The following is a 14,531-nucleotide window of genomic DNA, read 5'->3' as shown; positions in this document are numbered from 1 at the left end:
AATGGATAGTTTTTCAAAAAATTATTTAGCCTTTGGCCACTTTGCTTTGTTCCAGATTTGGCCCTACAACTACTAAACTTGTGCTCTGTGACCAACAAGAAAAAAAATCCTGCATGTCCGGGGGGAAAAAAGAAAAATCCTCTGTGAATTGAGAAGAAAGGACACACATCACATATAAGGTATGTTTACTTACAAAGATATCAGTGTAAGGTTCTCCGATACTGGCCCCAGGTCTGGGATGAAATCCAGGTTATTATTACTTAATTTTCTGAAAGGGAGAATAAAATAATACATAATTTACAAACATGAATGCACATACATATACTTGCATAAATACATACATACTACACACACAAAATGTCTATACAAAATTAAACTTTTAAAAACGTTAACAGTTCAGACACATAAAAATAAATCTATAAATTCTGAATAATGCTATAGGCATTACAAATTTTAAAGAGCAACATGTGCCCCTTACGTAAGTTGTTGCTTTATTGTGTGGGATCACCCAAGTACTGCGAGTACAGACATAAGCTTAATCTATGAAAAAATAACAGCTTAATGCTCACTGATGCACATTACTACATATACTGTATTCTAAAAATGACAGACAGGAGTCATAAACAAAGAATGAAGTAACTGAATCTTTTTTTGGTATAAGCAAACAGATGTTAACAAAAAACAAGACAAAAAACATCAAAATTTGAAGAACTGGTATATCAAAGTAATTCCTGGCATCCATTGTACAAGGGTTTTTTTGGTAAAACAAAGGTGGTTAACAATCAAATTAATAACATATTAAGTGGTTTCCTGGTGCAGAAGGCTGTAGATAAACTAAACTACATAACAATGTTGACTGAAAATGGACATCCTGAGGTCCTTGAACATATTTTGGAAACACCACCTGAATAGAATTTCCATGTTTATTTGAACTGCAAACTTTTTTGTATTGCTCTTCAGTGCATAATATAGTACTTTGGAAGAACATTAAAATGTTGGTTCTAATACAATTATAAACATTATTTAAAATAGCTATATATTATATACATGCTCTACACTTTATAGTCAGATACTGTATATACATAATCAATTTCTAGTATTTTACATTTTATAAATAAAAAAAGTCACTCCCCATTCAACTTACAGTTCCTGCAGGTAATGGAGCTCACGGAAAGACTCAGCACTGATTGATTTCAATCGGTTGTGGCTCAGATCACTAAACAGAAGTAAAATAAAGGGGAGAAGGATTAGTTGGTGTCTTCACTTTGTGTGGATAATGTCAAATTCTGTAACTACTCAAAAATACCCAACATCAGTCTAAATATAAACTTTAGATACAATTTATAAACATCAAAACAATTTGTGCCAGTAAATAACTGGAGGCTGAGTCACCCCACTAAAGCAAATAACAGAGTTGCTCACAATTATAAGACAGGCTAGGTATTAAAAAAAAAAAAAAAAAAAAGGAAAAAAAGAAAAAACTCCACAAAAGCTTCTCACAGACCTCATTGAAAACCTGAATTCTTAATTAAAACACTTTTATTTAAAATGTACTGCCAAATACTGCACCACAAAGAGGCCAACATGAACAGATATGTTCTAAGGAAGGGTGGAATTAACAAGCTTGGCACCACCATCCAACAATAAATAAATGCCAATTTAATCACTCTGGAGGGAGATATTCATTACTCTCTAAACTCATTTTTATTTACGAAAGAGACCTACACTTTTGTTAATGAACTAAAGTATCTATCTATCTATCTATCTAATTCTGCTTTTTTCCTATTGTCAGCATGGAGTGTGACCTGTTAACTACAAGAATTTAAATGCACATGTACTGATATCTTTAAAAAAATAAATAAAAAAAAGAAAGACTAGTACTAAATTCCTGAAATTGGAAGATAGATAAATCAAGATTTGCCAGATTAGGGATGTGTGTTTGGCTTGTTTCATCTTAGTGTATCTGATCAAAAATGAACAAAATAAAAATATATCTCTGTTAACAAGAAACAATGATAAGCTTTCTTTTCTTTTTTTTCAGTACATGTAACCTTATACGGGATCTTCCTTGACGTAAACTTTATACTGTGCTTATCTTTCAAGGCTTAATGTGATTTGCTTATCCCTCCTGTTATCTTTTTTTTAACACTTTGATTTTTTTCTTTTTTCTCAGTAAGATACACATTTGCACATTATGAGTTTTCAAAAGTTCTTGCTGTTGATCAGTTCTTTGAGAATGATCTGCCTTTTGTGAACTGAAAACAAAGGAAGGAGGAAATGGCTGATACCTGCAAGACAGCTTTACCATCATATAGCATTGCCTTGGCTAAAAGAACATTCACAAAAAGCACACTGAAGACAGCACACAGTTTATACTCATAACAAGTTACCAACAGCATCAGCTTTATATGCTGCTTAGGCTCAGAGATATAACTTTTTGCTAGAACTGCTTTTTCTTTTTTTGTACTACTATTTTTTCCTAGATATGCTGCACACATACAGAAAGTCAAGCTTTCTGTTTCAAATGCAAATCTAACAACAGCTTTTTAATCAGTACCCTTAGGGTCTTTACAGCTGCTTATTCAGCAGAAATGCAGAGGGAAAAGGAGCTGGGAAACAAAGGGCTGCACTGTTACTACTAAGACAGATCCAAAAAGTGCTTCAAACTAGTGTTTTATATGGCTTGTTACATGGATGCAAGCCAGAAAATGGCAAAAGAAACAGTGTCAGGTTGATGTAGAAAGATTAGTAATTTCTACACTGCATCATCTTGTCACCAAAACAAATTAACATTAAACTAACTTAGTACTTACAAACTTGGTCTATACTAACATTAAAATCCACAGTTAGGATTGTTTATTGAAAAAAGAAAACTGCATTTTATTGACTTCAAGAGATCATTTCTTTGTCCAATGTATAATGACATTACACAATATAGTTGACAGTGAATTAAAAAAAAAATCTTAAGTGTCTGCGCTGTACTCATTAATGGCAGCATTAAAATGGTGTAATGTAACATACTAGTCAATAACTATCAACAGAATTTAACAGTCCATTCTTAAATACTTTACAATAGGACTCGCTTTGTAAGAAGCTATATATTAGGATTAAATCTATTTTCCTAAAAAAGGAACTGGTGAATTTGTATAGAGGGGTGCCAGTAGGTGGTAGGTGATTTGCAAATGACTTACTGATAGGCTGGTTACAAAAAAAACATTGGCATTTGTCTTTTAATGCAAGTCTTTTTCATGTTGATTGCTACACATATAAATAGGAGCTGGGTCAACCCCCACCCCCCCCACCCGCCTGCAACAATGTGAAAACTCCTGAATAATTTTAACTATACAGTTCGCTTGACTTTGGATTTTTTTTTATCTTTCAAAATCTGAAACCTATATATATTACACCAGTACCACACATTTGTAAATAGTTTATCTAAAAAATTATTGATTTAATGTTGCAGTCACGATGAAATTGAATAGGCTTGTTAAAATATTTAATCAAATACTTTGTGAAACTTTCTAAGTATGGGATGCATCTCAGTGGCGATGTACAGTACTATATTTTCAACCTGCTTGTGCACTATATTATAATTTTTATTTTGCTCCTGCCTTTACTTACTTTCTAAACACTCACAGAGTTTCTGTTTCTTTATTCTAAACACTGATCCTATCTCCAGACCAAGTTTAATTATGTGAGTTCACAAAATGGATATATTAATAGATGGCGAGTATACAGAGCCTTTATTGAGATACATGTGAAGCATGTAATAAATATCTTGTCAAGCCTTAGAACCTTAGGAGTACACTTAAATATACAGCTGGTTTGATAGATTTAAACACTATATACATACCTACACAAAAATATCCATGGTCCTGCCACATAAACATATAAGGTACACACAGCCTTCCCAAGAACTTTCACAATTCAATTTTCTTTACTGATATGCCTAAGTACACTCTTAAAAAATAAAGCTTACAGAGTGGTTATTCAGAGTGATGCCATAGGGGAGCCATTTTGCTTCCCAAAAGTGCCATCCACATTAAACTTCCAAAAAGAATCTTTATTTATTTAAAAACATAACAAGCTCCATAAATAACCATGAATAGATAATAGTAAGATTTTTTTAAATACTAATGGGTCACTGATTTTGTAAGGACTCATATGAGAATACCAGCAAAATTCAGGTTTTCTTAATCTGTCAGTATTCTGCTAGGTTATCTACTATAAATTAATGATTCCTGTTTTTTCCATATATCAGGGCTACTTTCAAAACCCAAGGAACCACTTTCAAATGTTGAGAACCATTCCCAGAATTAAATGGCTCTTTGTCCAATAATGGTTCAATGAGGAGCCAAACAACCCAGTAAAGTGCCATTTCCAACACCAGTATTTTTAAAAACTGTAAATAAGGCTACTTTTGAAATGCAACTAAGCAGACTGGAGTTATTAGGGTGGTGTCAGTGAAAAGCCAACTAAATAAACTTAAAACAGCTTTTGTTCACAAGTACTATAGGTTGTCAATGTTAAATTATAGTTTTGGACATTTGCTTCACTTTTTTTAACCTTTGACAGTTCTTATTTGCCCCTCAGTTCTCTTTTGGATTAAACATCCCCCCATCCTACGTTTTACTAGATGCCCTGCTAAACTCTATGATGGGTGCAATCCAAAAGAACCACAGGTAATAATAATTCATTACATTTATATAGCGCTTTTCTCAACACTCAAAGCGCTATCCACACAGGAAGGAACCGGGAAGCGAACCCACAATCTTCCACAATCTCCTTACTGCAAAGCAGCAGCACCACCTGTGAGGTAAAAAATATGGGAAAGGAAGTATTGGTGGACTAGTCCCAAAGCCACTATGGTGAACATTTTAGCATGACACATAACCAGAAGAAACTTCCCTTCTGAGAGTTTCCACACACACCTGAGTAAATATGATTTGGGATTCAGCTTTCTACTTGGAAAAGTGTCTTATTTGCATTATACTTTGTTTTTCTTAACAGATGCATACAGCCCTGTAGTGCTCCATACTCATTTGACAGTCAGATAACTCTACATAGTGCACAGTCACCTTTTTCAAACAGGGAAGAATCTGTAATAAGGCCTAATATTTGTAGACTCTGCTGGCCTTAAGCATGTCGAGTGCGGCGTCTCTGCTCCGTGGACCCTGGGGCCTCAGGTCACTCTGGGCCTCTTGATGAAGGCGAGATTTTATTACTCTCAATTACCCCTTGACCTCGGCTTTTCCATTGTAAACAAACAGCCAGACACACCAGGGCTCTTGGAAAAAAAGAAAGAAAACTGGGCTACCTCCGCCCATATCTCCAAAAAAAAAAAAAAAACAGAGACATTTGGTGTGGCAAATGATGATCGTTCCAGAACGGAGGTTCAACTTCACATCTGGCAAGCAAAGTTAACTACTCCCAATAATTTAAATGTTTAAGTTTTCTTGTTTTTTTTTTTTTTTTTTTTTTTTAATATACTGTTTATTTGCATGTTGTTGCTCGGGCCTATGGTAGTATATGTGGCTACTTTAAAGGTATATTCTGATAATTAATACATTACTATTTCAGTGTGGTGGCACAGAGGTTAACTATACACTTCAGAACTTCTTGAGACTCTGAATTTTTGCTGATAGCAAACTGTGTACACTTTACACGTTCTCCTCTTGTCTACTGGAGCTCTTCCACATTCCTAATCCGTCCGCGTTATGCTTATACGAGCGAGGGTGAGTACGTTAACATGTCCCGCAATAGCCTGGCGCCTAGTCCATCATCGGTCCTCCATGACCCTAGTGAAATTTGAATATTGATGAATGTATTGTTCTGCTGAGCGTTTTATGGCAGTAATAAGAAAACTCCAAAGTAACTCAAGACATGGATACACTAAGAATTTGGCCAGGATAAAATAAATAACAATGATAAAACACACATAACAATAGCATAAAGGACAGTGCCAAGAAATGCGATTGAAAAACCGTCGCCCGCGGACTGGAATCCCCGCAGCCCCCGCACATTCAGCGTTTGTCACAAATAAAGCAATAAAACCCAAAGGCGAAAAGGTTAGCGCTTTGTAAGCGAATCGCCATCCTCATTGTGAATTCATACAAGACGGGCACCCTACGGACATCCAAAAGTTAAGCCCATATGTTGTCAATACAGCCATTCACATCTCATGAATAAGACGGCATGACCTCCTCGAGAGGCTCTGGCGCGGAATTAGCCGTAGCTAATTGAAAGTCGTCCTGCTCGGGGCCAAATCACTAGCACAGTACGCCTTTAACCAACTTTTAACAGATGATGTGACAGCAAAACTACGCGCCCAGGAGAAAACCGCTTTTACTCCGGCCCTAAGTGGTACAAGTCTGAGGTGAGATGAAAAATATTCTTGAAACAAACCCCGTTCAGCTTTAGGAATTGTATACGGCTGTGCTCTGTTGCCCCTTTTCAAAAGGAAATAAGATCGGCCTCGGCTTTCATAACAACACACATTGATGGGTTGTCAGACATTAATAATGAAGGTCCTTATAAATGTTAGTCAATCTTTACTCCATATAGCGCCTTTCAGGAGCATATTCTCTATGTTCATATATGCAACACTAACTAGCTTGTTTTCCTGTCTAGCATAATTGATCTAGTAGGTATGTATAAAATAAAACATATACCACTCACTTGTTTCTCAACTTACTTTATATAGTACATTCGATTGCAGGCAATTCTACGAGAACTAGACATGAAAAACTGCAGACAAATTGTATGGCAAGCCTACTAAAACAAATACACTTTCTGGAGCATTACTGACAAATGCTTGAATCTTAAATTGTCGTGTTTTATATACTGATTAAATATTCTATATAGAGAGAGTGAGTTAGTCTACGAAGCCGCAGAAGCTAAGGATATACGGACTGCATCGAACTTAAGGTAGGACCTATCACTGGAAGGGATGCCGGGCAATTGCATGCGCTGTCACTCTCAAAATTCAATTACTTATTTAATAAAAAATAAAAAAACTATTTCCCAGCACTGATACTGGACCCAGCATAACGTTTATCACGAAAGCACATTCAGCCATATCGAGACATGGTTATCTTACGTTTACATCAGGACACGACATGAACATCGAATAGTTGAGAGACTTGGGAAGAGCGTGCAAACTCAACACAATGGTCAAACAGAAGGTCGAACCTGATCTCTTGATCTATAACTTCATTATGTAAAGTTCATATTTTCTGTGGACGGAAAAGCTGGACCATGCACTTTGTTTAACGGGAGTATTCATTTTACAAAATGAATAAATGCAAACAAACATAAAATACTGTCAATAGGAACCAATAGTCTAAAATCTTGAAACAACAAATAGGTGGATACCTTATAGTCTATCCTGGCCGTACATTATTATAGAAAAACAAATTAAACGGATGTACTGCATTATCTTGATCTACCTTGACTGAAATATTGGCCTTTATTTAGCTAATCTAATCGCCATTTACAATACACTCCCGTATTGATTCTCTTTAAAAACTTTAACTCAATTAATATGGTATATTAATTCTATTCGAATATGTCAATTTCTCATTAGCCTTTCCCTGATAGCGTATACTAAAGCAAAAAATGTAATCTAAAAATAATTTTCTAAAGTAATGCACTTATCAAAGTGAAAGAGGCGCGCCGTGGACGGCCCATCTTGCGGATTCTACTAAACTTTCTTAAAAGAAACAAGGCACCCCCTTACTTCTTCCATGAATCAGTTTTAGTTAACAACTATTAAAATGAAAAACTATCGTAAAGTATGTTCTGCACTGGGAATTTAAAGCGGTCAGAAAAGTGAGTGCATTAGCGTTTAAAGTGTCTTGGGGCCAACACTTGAAATCCCAACATGCCAGTAAATACACTTACAGTTGCACGATCCATCCCGGGAGCTGTTCGGGTACTTTTTCCAGCTTCCTCCGGCTACAGTCCATTAGATCCCCAACACAGGAGCACTGGGACGGACAAAATCGCGATTTCCCATAAATCCCGAAAGAATATTCCAATCCCGAAAACAACAGTAGGAGGATGGAAATCCGTGCAGGAATAAACGACTGCCTCACAGCAGACATTTTTGGAAGCCACTTAAAATCCACTACCCTTTGAACGTCTCGATCCTTTCACTCCCACACGAAAATCAAAATCCCAGAAGAAAAAAAGTCCCAATCCGAGGACACGGCGAGCAATTGAATGTAGGTCTAATAATATGATTCCATCCGATTATTGGTAGTAAAGTTCTGCAAAATCTTCATAAAGAACAACACACTACAAGACATATGAAGACCACCCCGCATTCCTAGTTGAAAACTTTTCTTTACGTCGTTACCACCGCCACAGTTTAGTAGCGAGCTCCCTACTGCGACAACCTCATTGGATGAACTTACCAGGGCACGTGACACAAGTCCGCCGATTCTGAGAATGGCGCTCTATTGCATGGGAAATGTAGTCTAAACAAGTTAGTTTGTACAGTCGTGCTGAAAGTGACGGAAACAGAACAACAGTGAACAGTTTTTGTAACAAGAAAATAAATTGAACGAGTTACTTTATTACATGTACGTATAAACTAGACGATATTTACATTTAATTAACTAGCGACCCGCCCAGTTCTAACCCCCAAATATGCGTCCACTGCTCCCAGATGTGATTCCGACACTGCCTAAACCTAACCCTACAGTTGAATTGTTCGTGTTGCCCAAATGGATAACTATATTGGCAACTGTAAGCATAGCTGTCCTATACAGCTAACGGAAAAAGACTCCAAAAGCAATGTTTTTTGGCGGGGTATTCAGTTCTTTGTTATATGTATTTGTGCGTTTAAAATAAGTTTACAAAATGTTCTTGCATTTTCTAAATCCATCCGTTATCCGATCGATAATCTGGAAGCTTCAGACACAAAGCAAAACCATCCATGGACAAAACTCCGATACTTTTCAGAGTTCTCACAATGAATAAAATTACAATATTGATAGTAAAAAAGAAAATTCAGATATTAAGGCAGTCACGTAAATATTTTAAAAAGTGAATATACTGGACATCTTTGTGTAAACGCAAAAGACTACGTATATCCTGAGATTTATGACTTGTCTCCTGTAGCTGTGGCATTCAGTAAATAATAATAATAATAATAAACGTACATATACAATTTTAAAATTATTATCCCAATTCCCAAATTGCGTACACTTCGAAAGATGAATTAGGGTGGGTGCATGTGTGAAACAGACAAAAATAATCTGAATAATTTAGAGAATGTAAACAGCCGTTGTTGATATTGTATATTTAACATTTTAAATGTGTATTCACTTACTTTGTGTGTTTTCGTATTTAATTTGTTTTTTAAACTGAGGGACTGCAGTTTTGTAAATCCATGTATATTAGATTTTTACTGTACTACAAATCCCAGCATGCAGCAGTAAATCCAAGCAGTGCTGTGGTTTTGGAACGTGTGAAGTGATGACTCTTATCTGAAGTGTTTCTGAAGGCTACAGATAAAAACCACACTTGTTGGCTTGCAGCTGTTGAAACAGCACTGAATTTTACAAGCTAGTCAACGGGTTAGCCGAGTTGAATTTTTTCTTAAAAAAAGCAATACAAAATTAATCTTCAAGACTGCAAATATTTGTATTCAGCAACAGTCTCAGTGTTATCATAATAATCAGCAAAATTATGTCCTACATGTTAATAACAGTTATTTACAGACCGATCAACTAACTTCATCTTGAATGTACTTGGCGAAGCCTTTAACCTATGTCCTATTCTAACTCTTTTTGCATATTTAAATAATAATTAAGTACACATCCTGCAGATCTTGTGTGCCAGTCTTTTAGAATTGCACGCAGACGATTCCACTTAGGCCGTAATTATGATGGCTGTTTTTTATGATTCAAGACCTAAGCCATGGAAACCTAATTATGCATAACTCAAGAATTCGGATTGCGAGCAGCAAAAACAGATGAACTCTCCCAGCAAGCTTCGCCTGAGGCAGAAATAGTTTAACTTTTGTAGCTTTCACCCAAGTGCAGAACACCTCCTCTTCCTATTTCTCCTTTTCATTACAAATGAAAATTGCACATCCTGCAGTAATTTCCATTTAGAAACAATTAAGCGTCTCCCAGGCATGTCCTACTCTCATGGATCTGAATGTAGCCAGGCACTGTTTTTCATCAAAATGTGCAGCACCACACTGTATATCTAAAAGTTCGTCATGCACTAGTTAGCTCTTCAGCAAATAGATAGATAGATAGATAGATAGATAGATAGATAGGCTTTGACAAAATACTGTAATTGTAAATAGCCAGTTTTGTCATTTGTAATAGATATAAAATTCAAATCAATTAAACTTTATACATATTATTATTATTACAATTAAATGGTTATTTTTACACCACTTACCTTAAGATTATTTAAATATTAAAAATTAATTTGTTTTGTACAATATAATGAATGTAATACAAAAGTGATTTTCAATAAAGTGCAGATTATGTACGAGTTATTGTATTCAGTGTAAAACAGCCAACTGTCTGACACATTATCTTAAGGTTAAGATTGTACTTTGTATTGCACTATTGGTAAATGTGACGATTTGTGTCATTGACAGGTTTACCCAGCATCCCGAAGATATGCATGCTAGGTTGATTGGTGATCCTAAACTGACCCTGTATTGCTAGTGAATCCCATAAATTTTGATGGAAAAGGAATTATATATATATATATATATATATGAATGGAAGAGAAGAAGAGTTTTTCATAGCTGTATATATATATACAATTCCTTCTCCATCAAAATTATATATATTTATATATATTCACTATATATTGGGAGGGAAATGTTAATGCATATGCATGATCAAAAGTTGCTTTTCCAGTCATCATCTAATTTGACCCATTTTATTTTCCAGCTTCAGATAATGGTTTTATATGAAAATCTATCTCTAAGGGCATCCCTGTTGCAGATGACACTGGTATTTGGTCTGTATTTAAGGAAGGAGCCAATTGTAAGCCTGTCCTGTAAGCCATTTGTTACTGAAACTACAGATTCTGATGTCCTTCTCCTCTTATGCAGTTGTGCATCTGGTCCTTCCCCATCTTTCTATCCTGGTTAGAACCAGTTGGCCCTGTAACAGGTACGTTTGTATGAAACAGTCAGCGTTTCGGCAATCTAACACATGGAATTACCTTCATTGTATATAATAAATAAATAAATGAATAAATAAAAAATATGGACATGTTCCTTGAGAAAGACCTTTCATATTGACCATTTATGACTCCCAGAACTGAACTTTAGGAATGTCAGTACCTTGCAACCCAAGGAAAGACAATTTACTTGCTTTATTGAACAGAATAACAGGTTTCAGTGGTGCAAAAGTAATTACAAAGGTTTCTCTAATAACCAAGTAGCATTTAAACAGGACTAATTAAGGATAAACTAAGGGAGCTTACCATTATGACACTGAATGAACTGCTACTGAAAATTGGGCTTTGCTGTCATATGGGAATAATAAATAAAAAATTAGTAATTTCAAGCAGTAGTAGCATTAGCAACACTAGTATTGTCTTAGCTGTATTTTAAGTCAGTTTAATGGCATCTTAACAAAAAAGGTATCAATTTTTATCAAAAGCATGAAAATGTGTGGGTGATTCCAATGTTTTGAATGCCAGTGTATATATACTTTGAGTATTTAAAGCAATTTTTTCTTCTTCTTCTTGTTATTATTAATAATAATACATATAGTGCCTTTCAATTAGTGTCTGTAGAATAGGTGTACATTAAGGAAAGAATACTAGCTGCTAGAAAACAGTCCTGTTGTTCATGTAGTTTAAGCATGTATGAAATTCAATCCAAAGATTGCATTTCCATACATCCATTCTTTAAATCGAACTGTATGGTCTGGAGTTGACTCTGATAATAACAAAAAAGTTGTTAAAGGCTTAGTCCTGACTGTTATGTTTTCAATCTTTGACTACAATGTTCTGGTCAGCTTGTAAAATATTCTTTATCCTTTGCATTGTTGTTTACTATACATATAAAAAATACCACAAGGAAAGGTTGCTAATGACTAAAACATTTCAATAAGAATTTTGCAGATATTTTAATAAATCAGAAGAGTTCTACAGTATATGTTGCAGTCAAAAATATTTGCTCTTCCACTACCCATTGTGAAAGATTTTTTTTTATTGTATTGGTAAATTTCAGCTTTAAACCTTGAAGTCTAAACTGAGTTTCTTGGAAAGATTACTGTCTAATCTTTAGTCAAGTTTATGTATAAAATCATATTTCTCAGCTGGTTTCACTATGGATTTATATTAAAAAAAAGTTGATTTACTCAAAGCTATGTCATCATATTCAGTTACCACATATTAGGATGACTTTTTCTTGTCATTTTGTTCTGTGATCTTGTAACTGAAACAGATGTTGTAAATTTTGTTTGAGGCAAATGGAGAGAGGGTGAGGGAAGAAAGTCTTCAGAGTAATCCCCCGCCTAAATGACAACAGCAGTCTCTCCTGGGCCAGCTTCTCTCAAAAGGAAAAAAGTGGTTAGCTGAAAATCAAGTTGTGTTGGTACTTGTACTGCAATTTTATAATCACTTTTCTGTAAATAAAAATGGTCAGCATATCTGGTATCATTCTTATATTACCAGAATACTGTACATTTATACAATATAAAATAGTACATTCTGGATGGATTTTTATTCTTTAAGAATTATTTACAAGTATACTGAAATTATATATTCTCTATCTCAGTTTCATCCGAATACACTTACATTCACATTTCTACATCCACAACTTATTATATAAAATAATCTCCCTACACCATAAGAGTGAACTAGATAGATAGATAGATAGATAGATAGATAGATAGATAGATAGATAGATAGATAGATAGATAGATAGATAGATAGATAGATAGATAGATAGATAGATAGATAGATAGATAGATAGATCTTAATTTGTCCATAGGGGGAAGTTTGGGTTTTTACAGAAGTTCTTTAAATAAATAAATAAATAGATACACAAATAAATAGAAAGAAAGAAAGAAAGAAAGAAAGAAAGAAAGAAAGAAAGAAAGAAAGAAAGAAAACTTTTGACTTGGCAGTCACAGTCACGATGAGGCATTATACAGACATATTGCTGTTGGTATAAAGGATCCTGTGTACTGTTTCTTGATATCCTTCTGCTGAATAATCCATTGGCTGTAAATACTAAGTGTTAGTGTGTCAAAAAGATGTGCAGCATGGTTCATAATGGTACTCAGTTTTGTTTTAATTCTCTTCCTTGCTGCTACCTCCAGAGTGTGTCTTATAACTGAGCTTGCCCTTTTAATTAGCTTGTTAATTCGGTGGGCCTCTCTTGAAGTGACATTACCAGCCCAGCACACCACAGTTTAGAAAACTGCACTGAGTTAGTTGGAGCTAAAAAAAGGTTGAGGGTGACCCTCACTAACAACATGTATAACAAAGCCATGCTTTTGTATTTTATTGTTGGTGGAGACATTATTATCTGTCACTTTGTTACAGGAGTAAAATATTCTTCTTAGTTATTTTATCTTGTGTCTATACACTTACCCATTTGTTTCTTCCACTGTATGCAATGGTGTGAGTGTCCTGATAGACAGAAAGACAGAATATCTTTGTAGTCTGTATATGTGAGGTTTGTTTTTATTTGGTGATAGTGCACAGCAAGCAAATTACTAGGATGTTACATAGAAGAAAATGTGACATCATTTGCTTTTTTATGAGGCATCAGCCTTTGAGTAGCAAAGGTCCAATAAACTAACCATTTAAGTTCATAAATATTTAATCATAACAGAATTTATGGAAATTTGTTTTTCTAAAGCAGAAGGATTTGAGTTTTGCTTCACTGGTGAAAGCTAATGTCTTATGTTCATCACCAAGTTCAGACAGCAAAAAATATTGCAAGGTTTATTATTAGGTGTTCATCCATCCATTAAACTTTCTAAACCTGTTTTATAAATTATGCCATAATGCACAGTCTTCTCCACAAGAAAGATAGGCACTAATGGTGTAAAGAACATCAGCTCATCACAGGACACACTTACACTCAGTTATTCTGTGCCATTTTAGCGTTGCCAGGTAATTTAGCAATCACATCCTAGTGATGTGAGAGGAAGCTATGGCACCTGTAAAAAACCCACATGTCCATGGAGTGAATGTGCAATCACTTTACAGAAAGTGATTGAGTTTGGATATAAACCTAGATTCCTGGAGGTTTGAGGCAGTAGCATTAACCGCTGTTCCACTGTATTTCCTCAAAACACAAGCAAAGTCAAAATGCCATGAAATGTAAAGATAGATAGATAGATAGATAGATAGATAGATAGATAGATAGATAGATAGATAGATAGATAGATAGATAGATAGATAGATAGATAGATAGATAGATAGATAGATAGATAGATAGATACTTTATTAATCCCAAGGGAAAATTCACATAATAATTCATTTAATAATAATTCATTACATTTATATAGCACTTTTCTCAT

The 14,531-nt window shown here is 34.8% G+C and overlaps 1 protein-coding gene across 1 annotated transcript in view; it reads right to left on the bottom strand.

The window, feature by feature from the left end:
- lrig3 (leucine-rich repeats and immunoglobulin-like domains 3) overlaps positions 1-8,397 on the bottom strand; it is a 40,284-nt gene extending 31,887 nt beyond the window's left edge. The window contains exons 1-3 of the mRNA XM_028791343.2: positions 7,903-8,397; positions 1,145-1,216; positions 194-268 (exon numbers count right to left, since the gene is read on the bottom strand). Of these exons, the coding sequence (XP_028647176.1) occupies positions 194-268; positions 1,145-1,216; positions 7,903-8,105 (350 nt within the window). The 5' untranslated portion in view covers positions 8,106-8,397. The remainder of the gene's footprint in view (positions 1-193; positions 269-1,144; positions 1,217-7,902) is intronic.
- Between the last annotated feature and the right edge of the window lie 6,134 nt (positions 8,398-14,531).

This window comes from Erpetoichthys calabaricus, chromosome 1, assembly GCF_900747795.2.
Source record: "Erpetoichthys calabaricus chromosome 1, fErpCal1.3, whole genome shotgun sequence".
In the NCBI taxonomy this organism is placed as follows: domain Eukaryota; kingdom Metazoa; phylum Chordata; class Cladistia; order Polypteriformes; family Polypteridae; genus Erpetoichthys; species Erpetoichthys calabaricus.
Note: the sequence above shows the minus strand (reverse complement) of the source record. Positions and strands in the feature narration are given on the sequence as shown.